Below are 25822 nucleotides of genomic sequence, written 5' to 3'. Positions count from 1 at the left end.
TAAGACTTGATTAGCAGTAAAGACTCACATTCCAATCATTATTCTGTAAATTGAGTTTGTGCTTTATATGCCCTGTTTGTGAACAGAACTCCCACTCACCTGACAAAGGAGCAGTGCTCCTAAAGCAAGTGGTGTTTGCCACCAAATAAACCTGTTGGACTTTAACCTAGTGTTGAGGCTTCTTATTGTGTTTACCCCAGTCCAACACCAGTATCTCCACATCTTGATGACCGAAGACAGAGGATGGTTGTAGTGGGTTGTTTTTGAAACTGAATTCCTTGGCCAGCGGTGTGCCTTAGGGGTCAGTGCTGGGTCCACTGTTATTTGTCATTTATATTTGTGATTTGGATGAGAATATAGGAGGCATGGTTAATAAGTTTGCAGATGACACCAAGATTGGTAGCACAATGGACAGAGAAGGTTATCTCCAATTGCAACATGATCTTGATCAACTGGGCCAAGGGGCTGACGAATGAGTGATTGGATCAAGTTGCCAGAAGTAGTAGTAGAGGCAGGCACAATTGTCTTTTAAAAAGCATTTAGACAGTTACATGGATAAGGTGGGTGTAGAGAGATGTGGGCCAAGTGTGGGCAATTGGGATTAGCTTAGGGGTTTTAAAAAAAAAGGTATGGACAAGTTGGGCCGTAGGGGCTATTTCCATGCCGTAAACCTCTGACTCTATGACTCTATCAACAAGAGCTATAACAGTAATTTTCCTCTTCATGGAATTGAGTCTTAAGCATCTTTATCACACTAAGTGTCAGGAGCAAGGTAATGTGTTTCATCTAAGATGATTGTTACTGGTTGCCCCTCACCTTGACAGGTCTTGAGGAAAAATATGAGCAAAGTGGTAAAATTGTAAACAGGGTGTAGGATCAGAGAGATCTTGGGATTTGCATGCACACACCTTTGAAGAAAGGATAAACACAGCAGTTGAGTGTTTTACCCAAGTCTCATTTCTGCCTTCCAGATCCCAGTATCTACTCCTAAACAAACATGATTGGGAACCATGTACGATCCTTTTCTAGGACTGTACACGGTTCCCAAAGATACAAACGAAGTAAAATAAAGAAACACTTTACAAGCAACGTGTTCATAACTACAACTATGAGTCGTCATATTCTTACAGCACAGAAAGAAGCCCTTCAGCCCACTGTGATAAAATTTGACAAAAATAATTTGTGCATGTATAGGTGGTAATAGCAAGAAGAGAATAGCAATAATAGATAAAGGAAAAGTTACATAATAGACAAGAGAAAATACAAAAACATAAAAGGACCAAACTAGAGTGCCAGGCTCGCCATACAGACTCCACTGACTGTGGCAAGGACTGCAAGACATAACATGAAAAAAAAAAATCACCGGCACCAATGCATCCCTCTCCAATGAGCTCAATGCATTCTATACCTGTTTTGAGCAAGGGGTCAGCTATAGAATACCTTCCACCCCAGAAGCCTCAGCTGAACCCATATCAGAGGCCACCATCGGAGACATTAAATCAGCCTTTTCCAAATCAACCCAAGAAAGGGACTGATCTGGATGGGATACCCAGATGAGCACTCAGGTCCTGTATGCACCAGCTGGTGGGGCACCTTTAACCTCTCTCTACACCAATCTAAGGTCCCTATCTGCTTCAGGAACCATCATTCTGGCACCAAAGCAAAGCCAGATAGCGTATCCGAATGGCTATCGCTTGGTGGCTCTGACATTCATCATTATGAAGTGCTTTGAAAGGTTCGCCATGGCACAAATCCACTCCAGCCTCCCAGTTCACTACAGTTCATCTATCACTGCAACAGGTCCACAGCAGACCACTTCCCTGGCCCTATACCAACCCTGGAACATCTCAATAACAAAGACACCCATGTCAGACTCCTATTTACAGCTCAGCCTTCAGAGAAACACAGGAATTACAAGCAAGATGAGGCAATTCAGATCTTTGAGCTTGCTCTGCCATTCTACATGCTCATGGCTCATCTCTATCTCATCCTAGCTCCACTTCCTTGCCTTTTCCCCACAGCCCTTAATCCCACTTAGATAAATGTTTGATCTATCTCTTGCTTGAATCCATTGATTGATTCTGTGTCCACTGCACTCCGGGGCAGTGAGTTCAATAGATTGACAACTGCGACAAGTAGCTTCTCCTTATCTCAGTCTTGAACCTCCCCTCTTACTCCACAACTATGACATCTTGTCCTAGACTGTACTAGGAGGGGGAACATTTTGTTAAAATTTACTTCAATTAACTTTTACTTCATCAATCCTATTGAATATTTTATGCATCTCAATCAAATCTCCCCTCATTCTTCTGTACTTCAGTGAATAATTCAACACCATTATTCCTATAAAATGCATCTCCAAACTCCATGCCTGGGATTCAGTTCCTCCCTCCAACTTAGACTTCCAAACCTATGAATCACAATCAGTAAGGATAGGCAACAACACCCCCTCTATGATCATTCTCAACACTGGTGTCCCCCAAGGCTGTGTCCTCAACATACACCTTAATATACACCTTATACACCTATGACTGTGTGGCCAAGTTCCCCTCCAACTTCATTTTCAAGTTTGCTGATGACACCACCATAGTGGGTCAGATCTCAAACAACAAGACGGAGTACAGCAATGAGATAGAGAATCTGGTGAACTGCTGTGACAACAATAACCACTCCCTCAATGTCAAAAAATGAAGGAGATAGTCATCGACTTCAGGAAGCATAAATGGAGAACATGCCCCTGTCTACATCAATGGGGACGATATAGAAATAGTCAAATGCTTCAGGTTTTTAGATGTTCAGATCACCAACCCGTCCTGGTCCTTCAATGCCAATGCTACAATTAAGAAAGCCCACCAAAGCCTCTACTTTCTCAGGAGGCTAAGGAAATTTGGCTTGTCAGCTACAACTCTCTCCAACTTTTACAGATGCACCATAGAAAGCATTCTTTCTGGTTGCATCACTGCTTGGCATGGTCCTGCTCTGCTCAAGACTGCAAGGAACTACAAAAGGTTGTGAACGTAGCCCAATCCATCACACAAACCACCTTCCCATCCATTAACTCTCTCTACATTTCCCACTGCCTCAACAAAGCAGCATAATTAAGATTCCATGCATCCTGGACATTCTCTCTGCCACCTTCCCCCATCAGGAAAAAAGATACAAAAGCCTAAGGTCATGTACCAACAAACTCAAGAATAGCTTCTTCTCTGCTGCTATCAGACTTTTGAATGGACACCTTGCATTAAGTTGATCTTTCTCAACACCTAGCTATGATTGTAATATTTCACTCTGCACCCTCTCCTTTCCATCTCTATGGACAGTATGCTTTGTCTGTGTAGCACGCAAGAAACAATACTTTTCACTGTATGATAATACATGTGACAATAAATCAAATCAAAAAGGCAGAAGTGAGAGACAAATCAATGGGGTGGGGGTGGGGGCAGGGGCAGGGGCAGGGGCAGAAAAACTGGAGAAAACAAAAGCGAACAGAAAAAAGGATCTTTTAAAACTTTTGGTGCATGAACAATGCCAAATAGATGAAAGACGTCCTTTTAGTATTATGGGAACCCTATTCATCAGTTAGCTGGCTGAAACAGGTGCTACAGAGGATAAGGGTGCGCTCTTTCAATTGTGGGATCACAATTCCAGTTCAGCCTTGACTAGGGGCAGAAAACATATCTACATCTTTAACAACCCTAAAAGGTTTTTGATACAATCACACTGGCCTACATTAACCAGATCTATGAGATGGTGATTTTAAAGAGATGTTATAAAAAAATACCAAATTTCGGTGACAAGCAGCATCTCAAGACAACTTCATCAAGGAACACTGCTTTTATACTTCATGGTAGTCAGTGATCTCTTTTCATGAAGAAATGCAAAGTGGGCACTTGGCCACAAACACAAAATTTCAGTGGTGGCAAAATGGCTCATGTTATTAATTAGATATGCAGAGTTTTTGAAACTGCTTCACTCGAGTAAAGGGAATGTTAATGAGCAATAGATCTCTGCTATGAAAGTCTGCTGCAAATTATCACAGATATCACTTTAAAATGCATAAACTTAATTTATTAATTTTAAATTTATGTCACATCACTGCCAGTATAATTGACATTAAATTGCTAGACTAAAAACAGCATTAGTGTCCACAAGGATGGTTATTCTGGGAACTGGGAAATTTAGATGACTGCAATAGGGAATACTCTTTCACAATTGATGTCAAGATTCATCGTTATCGAAGAGAAAAGGAGCTTTTCTTCCTGCATCAGAAGCATCTCAGCTTGCTTAACGTCACTACATTTTGAACGTATTTATTTGACATCCAATCGTTGCTTTTAACACAAATCACCCACTATTAATAGACAATCGTGACAGTGACATCGATCTAAGTCAGGGAATAAATATCTTATCAAAAGCCATACAAATTTTCAGGTTAGCTTTTGGTGTATATGACATTTAATGCAGTACACATCTCTTGTAAATGTGGTTGTACTGTACAAACTGTACATATACAAATCATTATGGAACTGGAGCTACAATTCAAAAGTGGAAGAGCCACATTATTATTTCAGTTTGAATTAACTTGTTTAAACCTACGTGGAGGCCTCTTCACACTCTGTATTTAAACGTCAGCAACTCAAACAGTGCTATTGATAGTTTATCAATGTTGGAAATGTTATTGAACTAGTTATTCCATGCATACCAACAGATCCCAAAATCATATTTTAACCTTGTATTGTTGTCTGGAAGCCCCTTACTGATTCCTAGAAGCCCACAGGTTCCAATCTGAAAATTACTGTAGTAGGTTAAAATTTTACTCATGGCAGACAATAAGATAATTTGCTCCAAAGAAGAGCTAATTTGAAATTCGGTTTCTACCTGCACAGTCTGCCAGGTCTGCTGAGTATTTCCCAGCACTGTTTTTATTTCAGATCTCCTGTTTGCATAGCATTTTGCTTTAATTAAAATAATTTCATTTCAGACACAAATAGAACCAGAAAAAAAATAGAAGAGGGAGCAGAAGTGTGTAGAAACAACGCTGGTCATAGTGGGTTAGGAAGACGAAAAGGATAAATTGCTTTTTCACACAAGATCCTACACAAAACACCTCTTTTAGGAAAATTGTAGCCAAGTTGAATATTGAAATAGTACACCAATACGCTGAGCATAATGGGCCAAATTTTGGAGTAAACACTAACTTCAATTTCAGCCACAAATGCTGTTCCCTTACAACTAACTCCATTCCTCTTCCTTGGAAACTACCTTGAGGTTGAACCAGACTATTCACAAACTTGGTGTCATGTATGACCAGAGAGGAGTTTCCAACCACAATCAAATCATGACCAAAACCACCTATTTCTACCTCAAGCTTACCCCTTCCTCAGCTCTTATGCTGCTGAAACTCAGTCATGCCTTATTACCTCTAAATTTGACTATTCCAGTCGAGCCCAGTCTCCCACATTCTTTGCTGCATAAACTTAAATTATCCTAAACTCTGCTCCCTACATCCCAACTCATACCACTACCCCTGCATTCATTTGTGTACCCCCAGCCCAGCAATTTTATCATACACTTATCAATTACCACCATGAATCTGCACCTGTCTTCACAAGAGAATATAAAAAGTACCAAAGAATTCATTTTGTACCTTATTTGATTTGATATTGCTACATGTATTAACATTGTGAAAAGTATTGTTTCTTGCGTGCTATATAGACAAAGCATACCATTCACAGAGAAGGAAACAAGTAGTACAGAATGTAGTGTTACCGTCATAGTTACGGTGTAGAGAAAGATCAATTTAAAGCAAGGTAAGTCCATTCAAAAGTCTGACAGCAGCAGGGAAGAAACTGTTCTTGAATCGGTTGGTACGTGACCTCAGACTTTTGTATCTTTTTCCTGAAGGAAGGTGGAAGAGAGAGAATGTCAGGGTGCATGGGGTCCTTAATTATGCTGGCTGCTATTCCAAGCAGCGAGACGTGTAGACAGAGTCAATGGATGGGAGGCTGGTTCACATGATGGAATGGGCTACACCTTTTGTAGTTCTTTGCAATCTTGGGCAGAGCAGGACCCATACCAAGCTGTGATACAACCAGCAAGAATGCTTTCTATGATGCATCTGTAAAAATTGGTGAGAGTCATAGCTGACATGCCAAATTTCCTTAGTTTTCTGAGAAAGTAGAGACATTGGTGGGCTTTCTTTACCATAATTTTGGCATGGGGGTCATTTTGTTGTCATTGAGAGAGAGATTATTGTTGCTGTGCCAGTTCACCAGATTCTCTCTATCTCATTTCTGTACTATGTCTTGTCATAGTTTGAGATCCAACCCACTAGTGGTGTCGTCAGCAAACTTGAAGATCGAATTGGAGGGGAATTTGGCCACACAGTCATTAGGTTTTTAAGGAGTGTAGTAGGGGGCTGAGGACACAGCCTTGTGGGACACCGGTGTGATGCAGTCTGCCTCCACATGAAATTTTCTATTCAAAAAGCTTCCACAGAAGGTCCACTTTTTGTTCCAAATTTGTTTCTTGCTTAAATCACAATATTATTTAAATAGTATATTTTGAGTTCCCTTTATGTTTTCCCGATTTATTCTTGTACATTCTCTTTAGCCTTGTTTTTCAGTTGTCCACTATATTCAAAGTGGGTCTCTTGAAGAATGTAACTATTGATTTTTATTTAGCAACAAGGCAGAGCCTGGGTACTCTCAAATACTGCTCCCCTCTTGATGCCTCATGGGAAGGTTATTAAACTGTTGCCTTTCAAAAGGATACAGTGCCAAGGAACAAAAGTATTTCAGCGTTGGAAACAAATGTTGCAAACAAAATGGGAATAAACTGATCATTCTCAGGATCGCAGACTGTTAGTAATGGGGTACCACATGGATCAATGCTGTTCATAATCTAATCTGCGTCCACAAGTTCTTCCATAATGAGGCATATTGTTGTGTGGGGGAATGGAATTCACAGTCCTGGGTTGGCTTCCCTCTTCTGGCTCTGCTGCCGCCATTCTGCTTCACTGTCAAGTCACTGATCCTCAAAGCAGCTTGTGCTTTGACGGACCAGATAGGAGCACTGCTGATCATTCCTCAGCCTTCTCCTCCTGGTCAGTGGTCTCAATGCCTCTGTGCTTTATGATGGTCTCAAGTGTATCCTTAAACATTTTCCTTTGGCTGCTCTTTAGAGCGTTGGCCAATGGAAAGCTGGGGATGAGAACTTGGCAAGGGAGGCAGTTTCCAGGTATGCAGATGCATCAGAGGTGGTTCTGCAGGTGCAGGGCTTTGATGGTGGTAGATGCAGCTTAATGGAGAATGCTAGCATTGGACTGGCACTCTTCCCATTTGATTACCAGGATTCAATGCAAGCACTGCTGATGGAAGCTCTCAAGATCTTAATGTGGCATCAATAGACGGTCCAGATTTTGCGAAAGAAGAGGGCGTCCATCACAACCGTCTTATAAATCAGGACCTTGTTGACTTCCAAAGGCCCCTGCTATCAAAGACATGTGTCAGAGTCGGTAAATGATATGAATTTGGCAACTAAATGTAATATTTCCAAATTTGCTCATACAAAATGAGATGGGAATGAAATGATGAGAGGGCTTTGGAAGAAAAACAGAAAGGCAGTGTTATATAGAAGAGATTTGAATAATGATATGATCTCATTGAAATTTACAAAGTACTGGTGCCCCCTGACAAGTCAGTCAGTCAAGAACCATTTTTGAACTAGGAGAAAGAAAATGGAGCACCAGGAAGAACTGGGAATAACATGCAAACTCTACACAGACAGTTACCCAAGGCCGGAATTGAACCTGGGTCCCTGGTGCTGTGAGGCAGCAGTCCTAACCACTGTGCCAACATGCCTCCCATAAATCAGCGTCAGACCATTTAAGATAAGAGGAATTTCATTTAAAGGGTACTGAACCTTTGGAACTCCCTAGCCCAGAGGCTGTGGTAGTTGAATCACTGAGCATGTTCAAGACATAAATTGATAGATTTCTGGATACTAATGACATCAAGAGATATGGGAACAAGTTCTTAATTTGGTAGACTGGGTTTTTGAAACTTAGTTTAAATGGTTTCAGCATGTAACTACACCTGTCCTTAAAGAATGAGGAGATCGATTTTGTTTTAATTAAAAACAGAAATGCTAGAAATAGTTGGTTATCTGTGAAAAGAGAAACAGTAATAATATTTCAGGTTAATAATACTCTCGGTGAAATTCATGTTCCTTATTCTGTTTAGTTTTAGTTATGTGCCATCCAAAATACTTTACATTTTAAAAAAAGATTTGCAATGTAGTTTGAAGCTATTTACTAACGTGGGTTTAAAGAAAAGAAAGTGCTGGTTTGAAACTTTCCAATTGAATTTTGTATTTAGACTTTCCTTATACTATTTAATACCATGTTTAACTTCATACATGACAATTCCAACAATAGGGCCTGCAGAAATGGAACAAGCTTAATCATTTCTGCTTACTTATACAGCTCATTTTTGAGCACATGTACTGATTTAAGAAAAAAAAGTCAGGGATTCTTCCTCAAAATGAGCAATATAATATGGCGACCTTCCTTCTTGAAATTCCACAGGTACAGCAATCTGGAATGTCCTATGTTAGGGATTGTGGATTTCAAACAAGAAATATGTACACAAAAAATAAAGTAAGAGATGTTCTCTGCATAGAGTACAAATAAACTAAAAACAGAGCCTCTAAAACACCCCAATGACATCACCATTACATCATGTGACCTGGTCTTAAAGCAATCATGCAATACTTAAATATATAACAATCAAAGTGAATCATTGAACAGTTAGCACTAAAGACAATGGTTTGGAGAACTTTTAATCTCAAAACTATATATCGATCTTCTTCAGAATAGTTAATTATATATGCAGGATAAGAAGTGTTCAAAAAACATTTTACTCAAGAGTCATATTGGATTTGAAACGTTAATTCAGCTTATATCTTCACAGATGTTGCTAGACCATCATTTTGTGTTTGTTTCAAATCTCTAACATCGGCAGTATTTTGTTTTTATTTTACATTATTCAGTGTCATGTCTAAATTTGAACAGGTAAATTAGTCAAGAAACCCAAAGAGAGAAAAATGTACTGGCCAAACAAAATCCAAATGAGAACCAAAATTCAGACACAATCTATCGCTCAGTAAAGATTTACAATGCACTTTAGAACAAATACATTACTGATTATAAAATCAGTTGACATATTCCCTTAATTATTCCCCAACTACAGAATCTTTCAGCCAAAAGACATAAAATTTAAATTGTGACTTTTTTTCAAAATTAGGATGCAATATTTTTTGCAATACTACTAACTTGTTACATTTGGACCAAGACACTTGACAGTCATAACTTGTATCATAAGTAGAATTACTGATTAGGCTAATAGTACAAAATTATCAACTAGCCTCAAATTCAACAAAACAGAGCCAAATATGTAATTGTGTAACAGGGTAAAAGGGTTATTTACCACAAGGATCTCCAAGTTCTTAACTATTTCATTGCAACTTTTTCAGCATAGTTATTGTTCTTAAGCACCACTCACCTCAATTCCACTCTGTTTGGTCAATTTAACAGCAGTGTTATAATAGCCACACCGCAGCAAATGCTCCACCATCATACGGTCCATGCGTTTTTTCTTCCACATGTTAACTGCTGCTGCTTGGTCGCTGCTGTGTTCTTTCAAGTGTTCAATTCTACGTTTGCAAAGCTTTGCGCTCTCATCTTCAGCTTGGATTGATTCAACTGCCTGCAGGAAGGAGAAAATATATTCACTAAAAAAGTCACTCCACATGGAAAATTGATCTGCAAAGTGTACTTGTTCAACAATATATGATTAAAACCAGTGTGAATTTTGATTTGAAGTTGAGCACGCAGCTTTACTGACAGCATAAGACTCCTTCAAAATAGGCAAATAAGGATTCATCAGCATAGAGTGCATGACGCAAAAATGAAAATGCTGCCAAGCCCGCTGTTTTCCAAGCATTTTCTGCTTTTATTTCAGATTTCCAGCATCTGATGTATTTTGCCTTGATTTTAATGCAATACCAACTTAGCCTGTGTTAATGAAAACAATCAATGCTGCAAATGCTCAGCAGGACAAACTAGGTCTTAATCTTAAATGTTAACTGAAGTTGTCTTTCCAAAAATACTGTCCAACCTGATTATTTCCAACTTTTAATATTTTTATTTGAAGTTTGTCAGCTGTTGTATTTTGCTTCAGCTGCAATCTGCTGACGGCTGGGGTGTGGAGTGGGAAGTGGTGGCATTATGTAATCTGACAGTTCAGTTCATGAAATTTTCCAGTTATGATAAATTTCATTCCAGATAAATTAGAAGTATTCAGCATGAAATGCTAAATTAAACACTCAATGGATGGCACAGTGGCTAACACTGCTACCTCAGCACCTGTGACGTGGGTTTGATGCCAATTTGGGTGACTGTGTGTAGATGGCACATTCTTTTCATGCCTGCGTGCGTTTCCTAAAGGTGCTCCAGTTTCCTCCCACAGTCCAATGATGTGGGGGTTAGGTGGATTAGCCAGCAGGGGAGAACCTGGGTAGGATGTGCTTTCGGAAAGTCAGTGGATACTCAATGAGCCAAGTGGCCTCCTTCTGCACTGTACGGGATTCCATAGTTTTGTGGAATGCAAACTACTAACAAGTGCTGAGGGCACAGCGCATACCTCCACCACACTGGGTTAACCCAGTGTTATTGCAATTATATAGTGTTTCCAAGAGCTAGTCCCTGGGCAGCATGGTGGAAGTGGTTAGTACTGCTGCCTCAGCGCCAGCAACCCAGTTCGATTCCCAGCTTGGGTTACTGTCTGTGTAGAGTTTGCACGTTCTCCCTGTGTCTGCATAGGTTTCCTCCTGATGCTCTGGTTTCCTCCCACGGTCCAAACATATGCGGGTTAGGTGGATTGGCCATGCTAAAAATATCCCTTAGTGTCAGGGGAACTAGTTAGGGTAAATGCATAGAGTTATAAGGATAGGGCCTGGGTGGGATTGTGGTTGGTGCAGACTTGATGGCCTCCTCCTGAACAGTAGGATTTTGATTCTGTCCAGTTGATGCTCTGCAACAACCAAGCTGAAGGAAGATAACTGTACTCAGAGCTTGCAACTCATGGGGGTGGCTTGAGGCCAATCTACATCCAACAACCTGCTCTGAAAGCTGTCCAAATGTGACCAGAGTTGTAACAGACTATACCACAACTGCAGAGGCATAGAAACTTAGGAAATAGGAGACAGCCATTCAACCCATCAAGCCTGCTCCACTATTCAATCAGAACATGGCTGATCATCTACCTCTTAAGCCATTTTTTCCCCATATCCCCTGATATCACGATTCCTGTCTTGACCATGCTGTGCTTGAGCTTTCACAATCCTTTGGCGTAGAGAAATCTGAAATTCACCACACTCAGGCTAGAAGATGCTCTTAGTCTTAAAAACGTTCACTCCTTATTGAAACAATTTACAATATTCTCATTTTTGGTATAGAATGAGGAAATTGGACATGCCACAAGTATAAAATGAGTTTTGCAGGGCCAGAGAGCAACACTTATAAATTTGCTTTGTTGCTAAAACATAGTTACATCTCATTCAATAAGGTGTAACATTTTCTCAGGTGTTTTTACGATGAAACCAATAGTCAGAGGTTTACAGCATGGAAACAGGCCCTTCGGCCCAACTTGTCCAAGCCGCCCAGTTTTTAACCACAAAGCTGGTCCCAATTGCCCACATTTGGCCCATTTCCCTCTATACCCATCTTACCCATCTAACTGTCTAAATGCTTTTGGATTTTTTTTCACCCTTCTTAAAAGCAGAGTGACGTGAGCAATGTTCCAGCCTAGGGGGCAACTCCTAAATCTAGGGAATTGTGAAAGATTATAGTTAGGGCATGGATGATGAGCTCCCCTACTTCCTTTCTCACCCTCGGACAGTCACCCGGTGACTAAGTTTAACATAATACTCCAGTGGCTATGAAGCCGATGTCCTGAGGTTCTCTAAGGCACCATGCAAATGTAACTTTTATTCTTTTGCTTTTTGCATTGCATTCTTGAATCTTTCAGCAGGAGTGGGGTGGCATAATGGTTAGCACTCAGTGCTTCACAGCGCTGATTCCTGGCTTGGACCTGTGTACACATTCTCCCCATGATTGTGTGGGTTTCCTTCGTGTGCTCTGGTTTCCTCCCACAGTCCAAAGATGTGCGGGTTAGGTGTTTTGGCCATGCTAAAATTGCCCTTTAGCATCAGGAGGACTAGTTAGGGTAAATGCATTGCATTATGGGGATAGGGCTTGGGTGGGATTGTAGTTGGTGTGGACTTGTAGGGATTCTATGAACCACCTCTTGCAGCTCGCTCCAGACACTGCCCTTTGTGAAAAAATTGCCCCTCTGGATCCTTTGGCATCTCTCCCCTTAAACTTATGCCCTCTAGTTTTACATTTCCCCTACCTTTGGGAAAGGATATTGACTATCAAGCTGATCTGTACTCCTCGGTACTATAGACCTCTATAAGGTCACCCCCTCAGCCTCCTACGTTCCAGAGAAAAAAGTCCCAGTCTATTCAGCCTCTCCTTATAACTCAATCCATCAAGTCCCGGTAGCATCCAAGTAAATCTTTTCTGCACTCTTTCTAGTTTAATCATATCCTTTCTATAATAGGGTGAGCTACACTGTACACAGTATTCCAAATGTGGCCTCACCTATGTCTTGTACAACTTCAACGAGACATCCCAACTCCTGTATTCAATGTTATGACCAATGAAACCAAGCATGCTGAATGTTATCACCACCCCATCCACCTGTGACTCTACTTTCATGGAGCTATGAACCTGTATTCCTAAGATCTTTGTTCTGTAACTCCCCACAAGATCTATTGACTGAGCAGATCCTGTCCTGATTTGATCTACCAAAATGCATCATCTCATATTCATCTAAATTAAACTCGATCTGTAATTCATCAGCTCACTGGCATATTGATCAAGATCCCATTGCAATCTGAGATAACATTCTTCCCTGTCCACTATGCCACCAATCTTGGTGTCATCTGCAAACCTACAAACCATGCCTCCTAAATTCACAACCAAATCATTAATATAAATAATAACAGCAGACCAGCACCGATCCCCGAGGCAGATCACTGGTCACAGACCTCCAGTTTGAGAAACAAAACAACCCTTGACAACCATCCTGTCTTTTGTCATCAAGCCAATTTTGCATCCATTTGGCTACCTCACCCTGAATCACATGAGATTTAATGGTATGCAACAACCTATCTTGTCAAAGGCCACGCTAAAGTCCTTGAAGACAACGTCAACTGCATTGCCCTCATCCACCTCCAAAAAAAATGCAATCAATTTGAGAGACAGGATTTTCCACTCAGTTATGTTGACTGTCCCCGTAACTCCTCCCTGATACCTTTGTAGTAAATCGCCTCTACACCTTCTCAAAAGGCTTTCTTGTAAAGTTAGAAAAGGAGGAAAGCGGTCATATCCATGAATAAAACATTTTAGGTTAAATGAAACTGATGAAAATCACGATCAACGTTAACTGTTACTCCTCCCACAGATACTGCCAGACCTGAGTATTCATAAGAACATAAGAAATAGGAGCAGGAGTAGGCCATCTAGCCCTTCGAGCCTGCCCCACCATTCAATAAGATCATGGCTGATCTGTCGTGGCTCAGTTCCACATTCCCACCCTCTCCCCATAACCCTTAATCCCCTCTCTTATCAAAAACCCATCAACCCGCGTCTTAAAAATATTTAGCGAGGTAGCCTCCACCACTTCAACGGGCAGAGAATTCCAGAGATTCACCACCCTTTGAGTGAAGAAGTTCCTCCTCAACTCTGTTCTAAACCGCCCCCCCTTTATCTTGAGGCTGTGCCCCCTAGTCCTATTATCCTTTCTGAGCGGGAAGAGTCTCTCCACCTCTATCCTATCCATCCCATTCATCATCTTATACGTCTCAATGAGATCTCCCCTCATTCTTCTAAACTCTAACGAGTACAAGCCTAGTTTATTCAGCCTCTCCTCATAGCTCAACCCCCTTAGCTCCGGCATCAGCCCAGTAAACCTCCTCTGCATTCCCAGTGTATTAAAACTATTACATATTTATACTCCAGTAATTATCACGTAGTTTACAACTCCACCAAACTGACCAAGGATAGATCAAAGGATTTAGAAAGGTGCGCAAAAAAAGGGAAATCCCATTATTGACGCCTACATTTTCAATGGAGAGGTCATTTACCATGCCCAAAACCAAAATTGCCTTCAGCAATGATTAGATTCTCAAACTAAATTTTGGTACCTCCAAAAAGGCAGCAGAGGGCCATTGTTTAAAGTTATGATTTTATCTCCAACATTGCATTTTTCAGTGGAGGCAATGCTGTAACTGGGTAAGATATTCAGCAATATTATTATTTGCCCTATTTAGGTCCTGCAATAGCACTAAATCATGATTTTCAACATTTAAAAAGGTTGCTTCAATCCTCAGTAAACATTTACTTTAAACAAATATTTCCACTTCATTAAGACTAATTAACAACAGTGACACAAGGGAAAACTCTCAAATTAATAGAACGTCAGAAGCCATCCAGGAAACAGTCAATTAACTTTAATGTTAATAATCTGAACGTTAATCCATAAAATTGCAACTATTATATAATTAATACTAATGCATTGGACCAAAGAGCAGACTTCACCAAATAAAGAAGCAGGTGCAATTGGGAAAATTCCACTTACAGAAGTTAGTGCATTTGCAAATGGAAGAGCTTTAATGCGGTAATAAATGTCCAAACGCTTTCAAAGTCTAACAGAGTAGGATAAAAATGCACTGGGTATGTAACTGCTACAGAATTCGTGAATGTGTGCCTCCAATGTCCTCTGATTTGTTTGGAAAAGAAACAGTGACCAAACACTTCAAAGTGCTGTACTGCCAATTAAATACTATGTCCAGTACCTGTTGTAATTTAGAAAACACAGCTGCCAATTTGTACATAGCACAGCAACAACACAGAAATAGCAATGCAATCATGACCAGAAAATCTGTTTTATGTAACACTGATTTGGGAATATTGGGCAGGACACAAAGGGTAGAGGGTTTTTCTTCAGAAGGGTGCTATGGGACCTCTTATATACACCCGAGGCCAAAAAAAAAGGGCTTTTGCTTCATGTTTCATCCACAAGTTGGCACCTCCAAACAACATTCTCTCAGGACTGATACTTTGAGTATCAGCCAAAGAAAGAACCAAATCCTAGGCCATGGCATTTGGAGATGAGTTTCATAAGAATAAAGGTGTTGGAAGCCAAACTGTAGTCAATAAACAGGAATCTGACATAGGTGTCAGAAGTTGCCTCAGCCAATTCACTTAACACAAGTTAAATGCAATTATTTACAATTTTAAACCAACCAGGATTTGGGTGTTCTCACACAAAGCACAAGAAGTTGGCATGCAAGTCCAGCAATTAATTTAGAAGGCAAATGGGATTTTGGCCTTCATCGCAAGGGGATGGACTGTATTGGCTACAACTATACAGGGTAGTCGGTGTGACCACACCCAAAGTACAGTTTTTGTCTCCTCATTTGAGATGGGATGTGTGAATATTGCTGGTCAGGCCAGCATTTATTGCCTATCCTTAGCAGCCCTTGAGACCTTTTTGAACCCAAGGTTTAGGTACATCCATAGTGCTGTCAGGGAGAGAAAAAGATAGGGCATGGCCCATGGCAGTTGATGCCCATTTTCTTCCGGGGAAATATCTCCCATTTTTGCAAACAAAGAGGAACAACTTATTTCAGGGGATCTTGAATCTTTGGAATTCTTTACTCCAGGCAGCTGTGGAGGCTGGGTTACTGAATATATTCAAGGCTGAAGTAGTCAGATTTTAGTACAGAAGTCAAGGGTGAAAAGGGGCCAAATGGAGGCCAATTTCAAGTTAGTCACAATCTTACTGAATAGCAGACTCGACGTGCTGTAGGGCCTACTCCCGCTCTTATGTTCGTAAGCTCTGTATTGTAGCTATTCCTAATTATCTGAAATTTGTCAACTGATGAGAAAACCAGGAAATCCATCCCACATGAATACCTTTTTAAAAAAACTGCGAACAATTTATGAGGATGCATTGTACACAATATCATAGTGGCATCCCTATTGAAACACAAAAATTTATACAAGAGGCAGTTCTTTTCCCATTGTGTTTATGTCACCGTTATGCTACAACTATCAAAAGTTAATCAGTTCTCCTCTTAGTTGCCCTTTCCTCCTTCTCCTTCTTCAGCTATTTATCTAATTTCCCATTAAAAGATGCAATGATCTCTGACTGTGGCAAAGGATCCATGTTCCAACAATCCTCTGGGGAAAGAAATTTCTTCTAGCCTCTGTTCATTCTCAATTTTTAATTAATAAACCTACATTTTGATTTCCCCATCCACATGAAACATATTTTGGTTTTAACGTTAAATAAGCATTCAGAATTTTTAGAAACATCTTGCTTTCTCTCTCCAGTCCTTCTGGATAATTATAAATTTCTCATCCATGGTTAATTGCCAATGAATCCACACTGCAAGCTCTTGGCAGCTTTAGGGGTTGTCAAAATAGACTTCAGCACTCTGAGGTCTGACAAGAAAACTAACCAACATTTACACTTTATTCTTGTGCTCTCTCTTTGGATAAAACTCCAAACCAAAATGGGAAGACAATGACTTGGTGGTACAGTCACTGGGCCAGTTATCCACAAAGGTTTGTGCAATAATTTCAATTTTAGCTGCCCTCAGAAATTTGTCACCATCCTCCACTTACTGCACAATTACTTCCATGCAATCTTCAATCCTCAGTAACAGAACCACCACAAACCCTATCTCAATGCTTCACCTCACCTCTAGCAAATTACTCACAGGCATAGAGATAATCTTCAGAACAGACTGTTCAATCTACAGTGCCTTCAAACCAAAACTACTCCTACCTCAGTGTGCAGATGATGCTTAAACTCCAGGTCACTGTCACCTCCTTCTCCAAAGCTTGAGAGAACAGACCTTTCACTGAACACATGGAAAACTCAAGATTAGTATATAACTACCCCGTCAATTTAAATTAATGGGATCCAGGAAAATGTGGACCATTTTCCATACCTTGGGAGGCTCCTCTTGACAAAGTCAGACATAGAAAACAAAATTCATAGAACCAAAGAAATGTTCTGATGTAGAATGCAGCAGTTCAGCCCATCGTGTCTGCAGCAGCCACAAAGAAAAAAAACTGGCCACTCATTTGAATATTACTTTCCAGCAAAACAGTCCATAGCCTTGCAGATTACAGCACTTCAGATGCAGATCCTTTTAAATGAGTTGAGCATTTCAGCACTCTGGCTAAAAAGGCTCATCCATGTGAATTCTCTAATCATCTACCAATCACCTTACATTTCTGCCCCCCCAGTAAGTGATTCCTCAGCTACAGGGAAAACAAGTCTTTCCTGTCTACAACGTTCAGTTCCCTCAATTGAGTCACCCTTATATATAAACATATGAATTAGGAGCAAAAACAGGCTACTTGATCCTATTCCACCATTCAAAAAGATCATGGCTGATCTGCTTGCAACTTAAACACCATATCCCTGCCTATCTTTCACGCATCCCTCGCCCCACCCCGCCTTGTTAGTTAAATCAAGAATCTGTGTACTACTGCCTTAGAAATATTTAAAGACTTTGTTTCCACTGATTTTTGTGGAAGACTCATGACAGAAACTCATGACCCTCAACAGAAAATATTTGTCCTCATCTTGTCATGCATACTATCCAAGGCCCAAAACACTTATTACAAGTTTAGCAGTGTTTCACTTGCAACTCCTTCCATTTGGTCTATTGCATTCGCTTCTCCCAATGTGGTCTCCACTATGATCGGAGAAGCCGAAAGTATACGGTGCGACTGCTTTGCACACAGACCGAAGGTGCTCAATCAGGACCCTGACCTTCCTGTTGCTTGCCATTTTAACACACGATCCTGCTCCCATACCCATGTTTGTCCTTGGCCTGCTGCAATGTTCCAGTGAAGCTCAACAGAAACTGGAGGAACAGCATCTCATCTTCTGGGTAGGCACGTTGCAGTCTTCCAGTCTCAACATCAAATTCAACAACGTCAGATGATTAGCTCTATCCCACCTTGACCCCTTTGTTTTCATTTTATTTTTAACTGTTCTCTGCCTTTTACTTGCTTATTGCCTTTATTTTTCTTCACCACCCCACCCCGATTCTTGCACCCTTTCTCTCTATTTAACCCCTCTCTTTCACTCATTATCTCAAGGACATAGGACTAGAATTAGATAGTTTGGCCCATTGAATGGCAGAGCAGACTCAATTAAGGTTGATGTTATTCTCATCCCCATTCTCCTGCCTTTTCCCCATAATTCCTGATCCCCTGATCAATCAAGAACCTATCCATCTCTGTCTTAAAGACACTCAATGTCCTGGCCTCCACAGCCTTCTGTGGCAAAGAGTTCCACAGATTCACCACTCTCTGGCTGAAGAAATTCCTCCTCATCTCTGTTTTAAAAGGATCGTCCCTTCAGCCTGAGGTTGTGCCCTCTGGTTCTAGATTTTCCTATTAGTGGAAACATCCTATCCACATCCAGGCCTCGTAGTATCCTCTAAGTTTCAACAAGATCCCCTCCCTCGTCCTTCTAATCTCCCACGAGTACAGGTCCAAAGTCCTCAAATTGTTCCTCATACGACAAGCTCTTCGTTCCAGGTATCAGTCTTGTGAACCTCCTCTGGACCATTTCCAAGGCCACCACATCCTTCCTTAGATACAGGGCCCAAAAACACTCACAATACTCCCAACGGGGTCTGACTAGAGACTCATACAGCCTCAGAAGTACACCCCTGCTCTTGTATGCTAACATTGCATTTGCCTTCTGAACTGCCGACTGAATCTGGACATTATCAAGGGCAGAAGTCTGAGTAGTGTTGAGGAGCAGAAGGATCTTGGGGTCCGGGTCCACAGGACTCTTAAATCGGCCTCGCAGGTGGAGGAGGTGGTCAAGAAGGCGTATGGTGTACTGGCCTTCATTAATCGAGGGATTGAGTTTAGGAGTCGGGAGGTAATGCTGGAACTTTATAAGGCCCTTGTCAGGCCTCATTTGGAGTATTGTGCGCAGTTCTAGTCGCCTCACTATAGGAAAGATGTAGAAGCTATTGAAAGGGTGCAGAGGAGATTTACAAGGATGTTGCCTGGACTGGGAGGCATGCCTTATGAAGTTAGGTTGAGGGAGCTGGGACTCTTTTCCCTGGAGAGACGAAGGTTGAGAGGCGACATGATAGAAGTTTACAAAATGTTGAGAGGAATAGATAGGGTGGACTCTCAGAGGCTATTTCCCCGGTTTGAAATGGTCGCTACGAGAGGACACAGATTTAAGGTGCGGGGAGGGAGGTTCAGAAGTGATGTTAGGGGTAAGTTTTTCACTCAGAGGGTGGTGAGTGAATGGAATCGGCTGCTGTCAGTGGTGGTGGAGGCAAACTCGCTGGGGTCTTTTAAAAGACTCCTGGATGAGTATATGGGGTTTAATGAGATTGAGGGTTATAGATAGGTCTGTAGGTTGGTAGGTGATGATGTGATCGGTGCAACTTGTGGGCCGAAGGGCCTGTTTGTGCTGTAGTGTTCTATGTTCTATTAACCTTGACAATCTTGATCAAGGACTCCCCAAGTCTCTTGTGTTTCTGATGTCCTAAGCATTTTCCCATTTAGAAAATAGCCTATGCTTCTAATCCTCCTTCCAAAGTGCATTACCTCACTTTTCCACATTGTATTCCATCTGCTGCTTCTTTGCCCACTCTCCAAATCTGTCCAAGTCCTTCGGAAGCCCCCATGCTTCCTCAAAACAACCTGTTCCTCTACATATCTTTGCATGCATAGCAACAGTGCCTTCAGTTCCTTCTTCCTCAAAATAGGATATGGTACACTGCAACAAAAAAAATCACAATGACCTCCTCAGAAGACGAACTCCGGACACGACAGACAAAGTACACTTCGTCGTCCAGTACTTCCCCGGGGTGGAGAAGCTACATCATCTTCTCTGGAGCCTTCAACATGTCATTGAAGACGAATATTGCACCAAGGTCATCCCCACACCTTGCCTTCAAAAATAGTTGTGCAACCTCAAAACAGACCATTGTGTGCAGCAAACTAGTAAGAAGGCTCACAACACCAGGTTAAAGTCCAACAGGTTTATTTGGTAGTAAATGCCACTAGCTTTCAGAGCACTACTCCTTCGTCAGGTGAGTGGGGAGTTCTGATCACAAACAGGTCACATAAAGGCACACACAGTTTACAGAATACTGATTAGAATGCCAGACTTTTACAGCTAATCAAGCCTTAAAAAGGTGCAGTGCGAGTGGAGATAGCATTAGACATAGGTTAAAAAAAGAGATATGTATAGTCTCTAGACAGGACAGTGAGTGAGATGTTGCAAGCCCAGGCAAGTCATGGGGGTTACAGATAGTGTGTCATGAACCCAAGTTCCCAGTTGAGGCCGTCCTCGTGTGGGGAACTTGGCTAATCAGTTTCTGCTCAGCAAATCGATGCTGTTGTATGTCATGAAGGCCACCTTGGAGAACGTTTACCCGAAGATCAGAGGCCAAATGCCCGTGACTGCTGAAGTGGTGTTCACCAACCAGGGAACAGTCTTGCCTGGTGATTGTCGAGCAGTGTTCATTCATCCATTGTCATTGCATCTGCATGGTCTCCCCAAATGTACTATGCCTCAGGATATCCTTTCCTGCAGCATATCCCGAGGCACAGTACATTTGGGGAGACCATGCAGATGCTACGACAACAGATGAATGGATACCACTTGACAATCACCAGGCAGAAATGTTCCCTTGCTGTCAGGGAACACTTCAAACAGTCACTGGCATTCAGCCTCTCTGATCTTCAGGTAAGCATTCACCAAGGTGGCCTTCAAAACACAAACACAGAGTTACTGATCAGAAACCGTTGGCCAAATTCCATACACAAGCACAGCCTCAACTGGGATCTTGGGGTCATGTCACACTGTCTATAACCCCCACCACTCAATGGATGGGAGGCTGGTGATGGATTGGGCTACATTCACGATCTTTTATAGTTTCTTGCAGTCTTAGGCAGAGCAGGAGCCATATCAAGTTGTGATACAACCAGAAAAAATGCTTTCTATGGTGCATCTGTAAAAGTTGGTGAGAGAGTCATAGCTGACATGCCAAGTCATGTGAAAAAGTAGTGGCTTGGTGAGCTCTCTTAACTATAGTGTTGGCATGGGGGGGGGGACCAGGACAGGTTGTTGGGTGACATGGACACCTGAAAATTGAGGCTCTCGACCCTTGCTAATTCACCCCCGTTGACGCGGGCAGGGCATGTTCTCCTTTACGCTTCCTGAAGTCGATAACGATCTCCTCCGTTTTGTCGACATCGGAGGGAGAAAATATTGTTGCCGCACCAGTTCACCAGATTCTCTATCTCATTCCTGTACTGTGATTCATCATTGTAGTGGGCCGGATCTCAAACAATGGTGTCGTCTGCAAACTTGAAAATCGAATTGGAGGGGAAGTTGGCTGCAGTCTTGGTGTATATAAAAAGGAGTATAGTAGGGGGCTGAGAACACAGCCTTGTGGGGCACTGGTGCTGAGGATGCTCGTGGAGGTGGTGTTATTGCCCACCATTACTGATTGTAGTCCGAGTTCATAGAACATAGAACATAGAACATTACAGCGCGGAACAGGCCCTTCGGCCCACAATGTTGCGCCGACCAGTCTTATTTTTAAAAAAAAACATTGACCCACTAATCTAAACCAATCCCTTTTCGTCCATAAACCTATCCACCAATCTCTTAAACGCCCCCAAACTAGGCGCATTTACAACTGCAGCAGGCAGGGCATTCCAGTCCCTCACCACCCTCTGGGTAAAGAACCTGCCCCTGACATCCGTCCTATAACTACCCCCCCTTAATTTAAAGCCATGCCCCCTCGTGCTAGCTTTCTCCATCCGAGGAAACAGGCTATCACCATCCACCCTATCTAAACCTCTAATCATCTTATATGTTTCTATAAGATCCCCTCTTAGCCGCCTTCTTTCCAGTGAAAACAACCCCAAATCCCTCAGCCTCTCCTCATAGGACCTCCCCTGCATACCAGGCAACATCCTGGTAAACCTCCTCTGCACCCTCTCCAAAGCCTCCACATCCTTCCTGTAATGTGGGGACCAGAACTGCACACAGTACTCCAAGTGCAGCCGCACCAGAGTTGTGTACAGTTGCAACATGACGCTGCGACTCCTAAATTCAATCCCCCTACCAATAAACGCCAAGACACCGTACGCCTTCTGAACAACCTTATCTACTTGATTCCCAACTTTCAGGGATCTATGTACACATACACCTAGATCCCTCTGCTCCTCCACTCTATTCAAAGTCCTCCCGTTAGCCCTATACTCAACACATCTGTTATTCCTACCGAAATGGATTACCTCACACTTCTCCGCATTAAACTCCATCCGCCACCTCGCGGCCCAGCTCTGCAACCTGTCCGAGTCACCCTGCAAACTTCGACACCCTTCCTCACAATCAGGGTCCAGTTGCAGCAGGAGGTGCCAAGGCCCAGACCATGGAGTTCGGAGATAAATTTCATGGGAATAATAGTGTTGAAGGCTGAACGGTAGTCAATAAATTGGAGTCTGACATAGGTGCCTTCGTTATCTAGGTGTTCCAGAGTTGAGTGCAGTGCCAGGGAAATGGCGTTTGCTGTGAAACTGTTGCATTAGTAGGCAAACCTTACTGGATCTAAGTTGTCCGGGAGGCTGGAATTGATTTGTGCCACGACTAACCTTTCAAAAAGTACTTCATAATGAATGTCAGAGCCACTGGGCAATAGTCATTAAGACACGCTGCTTGGTTTTTCCTCATGTACCGGGATCATCATCATCTTCTTGAAGCGGATCGGGATCTCAGCTTGTTGTAAAGATGGTTGAAGATGTCTGTGAATACCTCCGCCAGCTCACCTGCACAGGATCTAAGCGCACATCCAGGTCCCCATCTGGGCTAGTTGCTTACCATGGGTTGACCTTCAAGAAAGTTACTCTGACATCTGCAATGGTGACCCCAGGCACAGGTTCATCCAGGGCTTCCAGCATGGAGGGCATGCTCTTGCTGACCTCCTGCTCAAAAACGGGCATAAAATGCATTCAGCTCATCAGGGAGGGGTGTGTTTGGAGTCAGCGATTTGACATGCCTTCATCATGTAGCCTGTTATGTCTTGCAGACGTTGCCATAGTCGGCAGGGGTCGGTGTGACTGGCCTGGGACTCTAGCTTTGTCTGATATTATCTTTTGGCATCTTTGATGGATCTTCTTAGATCACATCTGGCGTTCTTGTATAGGTCAGTGTCGCCTGACTTGAATGCCTCAGATCTGGACTTCAGCAAGTAGTGGTATCTCTGTTCATCCATGGTTTCCGGTTGGGCAATACACCGATTTGCTTCTGTAGCCAAACAGGCCATCTAAAATGGCGTTTTGTAAAGCACTCTGGGACAACTGGGCAAGAAACTAAACCGACAGGCTGCAGTTTAAAGACAGACAAACAGGCTGCAACCCTGATGAGTGAATACACAGGATATGGGCCATCTCCAGGATGAAAGAGACTTTCTGATCACACTGGGTTGTGTGCCAGACGTAAAGGCACTGTGAATCCTTATTTAGGAGGAAGGTATGTGACCTACGTGCCTACAACACGTACAGGCATGGCCGCCGGGGACACACCCAGAGATCGGTGTGGTAGCACCTGATTGGACTCTTATCGAGCAGGGTGATCAAGTCCTGATCGATTGATTGGCAATGGCCAAAAAAAAAGGGCGTGAAACCAAACGGGGTATAAAGGATGCTGCACAACCAGGAATCTCTCTCTCTCTGACCCCACGAACAAGCTACAACGACAGAGAGCCACCACACCTGAGAAGGGAGGAAAGAAGGAAGATCAGAGCCAGGGTACCACACCAGACTAAAGGACCAGACTACGCAGACAACTACCGAGACCAGTGCAGAGATAAAGGCCACTATCTGATTGGGGACTTGTCAGTCGCGCAAAGTTAAGTCAAGGTCTTGTATTGTACTTGAATTCTAGTATTTTCTGTAAGATAACTTATTGTTGGTCGGGTGGGTGATTATTGATTGTGTGGGTTTAAATAAATATTGTTTGTACTAATAAGATGTCTACTCAAAGTTATTTGTCCATCGTATAAGGGTTAAAACAGGCTGATTTTTACAACACTTCTTTGGGACACAGTCTTCTACACACTTACTGATGAAATCAGTTACTGTAGTGGCGTACTCGTTCAGGCTGCCGCAGAGTTTTTAAATACTGACCAGTCCACTGACTCCAAGCAGCCCCGTAGGAGGAGATCAACCGATTCCTCAGCCTAACATTGCACAGCTCTATTTGATGGATTCTCCTGCTTCAGTTTTTACTTGCAACTCGGGAGCAGGAGCACAGCCTTGTAGTCTGATTTGCCAAAAGTGTGGGCGAGCAGTAGAGTGGTAGGCATGTTTCATATTTGTGTAGCAGTGGTCTACGATGTTTGGTTCTCTGGTGGATCAGGAGACGTGCTGGTGGTAACCTGGTAATACACTCATAAGCTTGGCCTGACTGAAGTCCCCAGTCACGATGAACAAGGCCTCGGGATGTTTCGTCTCAAGGCTATTTGTAGTGTAGTGGTGTATATTTCATCCAGCGCGATCTTCATGTCTGCACGGGGTGGGATGTAAACTACCATCAGGATAAAGGAGGTGAACTCCCTTGGAAGGTAGTAGGGGCAGCATTTTGGCATCAGATATTCTAGGTCAGAGGAGCAGAAAGTTGCCAGTGCTGCTTTGTCAAGGCACCACAAGGTGTTGATTAGGAAGCAGACCCCACCTCCCCTAGCCTTGCCTGAGGTCTCTGTATGGTCCATTCGATGGATTGAGAAGCCCTCTGGTTGTAGGGCACTGTCCAGTGAAGCAGGAGTGAGCCATGTCTCTGTGAAACAGTACGCAGCTGTCCCTCAAGTCTCTTTGGAAAGTGAGTCCAGCTCCAAGTTCCTCTAGCTTGTTTTCCAGAGACTGAACATTTGCAAGGAGTAAACTGAGGCGGCAGCCTTGGGACCGCATTGTTTCACTCACCTGCAGGCCTACACGTTTTCCCTGCTTCCTGGATTTAACTGCATTCACTTTCATATACTTATCTAACTTAATGCTCCAGGAATCCATACTCCAACACATTTCCACTGAATTCATTTGTTTTTTCTTCCAAATGTACCAAATTATCTTTCATAATCAAACATGAATTTTATTTAACATTAATCAAATTCAGCAACAGAAAAGTTTAATGAAATATTAAATCTTGTATTGATATAGTGCCTCAGCATAAGACATCCCAAGACACTCCACAGCAGCATTGTAAAACAAAATATATCAAAATGTGAGACTAAGCCACATAAGCAGTGATTGTGTTAGATGGTCAAAAAGGTAGGTTTTAAGGAGTGAGTCAAGGAGGAAAAGGAGGGGTATAGTGTATACTATGTATAGTGGGGAAATGCCTGAGCCCTAAGCAACTGAAAGCACAGCCACCAATGGTGGAGCAAAATTGGAAATTCACAAGAAACCAGAATAAAAGCATAGATATCTTGGAGAATTGTTAGGCTGGAGGAAATTACAGAGATAGGTAGAGGCAAGGCCATTGAGGGAATTGAAAACAAAGATCGCAACTTTCACAACCCAGAGCCAAATGCAAGTCAATGAGTAAAGGGAGTTTGTAGG

At 42.3% G+C, this 25822-nt stretch overlaps 1 protein-coding gene across 1 annotated transcript in view; it reads right to left on the bottom strand.

The window, feature by feature from the left end:
* The window catches only part of maea (macrophage erythroblast attacher, E3 ubiquitin ligase), a 117772-nt gene that overhangs the window by 65819 nt on the left and 26131 nt on the right, over positions 1-25822 (bottom strand). Inside the window, exon 3 of the mRNA XM_080200240.1 lies at positions 9564-9767. Within this exon, the coding sequence (XP_080056366.1) occupies positions 9564-9767 (204 nt within the window). The remainder of the gene's footprint in view (positions 1-9563; positions 9768-25822) is intronic.

This window comes from Carcharhinus amblyrhynchos, chromosome 1 (genome assembly GCF_965287045.1).
Source record: "Carcharhinus amblyrhynchos chromosome 1, sCarAmb.v2.hapA, whole genome shotgun sequence".
In the NCBI taxonomy this organism is placed as follows: Eukaryota; Metazoa; Chordata; class Chondrichthyes; order Carcharhiniformes; family Carcharhinidae; genus Carcharhinus; species Carcharhinus amblyrhynchos.
This window is presented reverse-complemented; position numbering and strand designations above follow the sequence as displayed.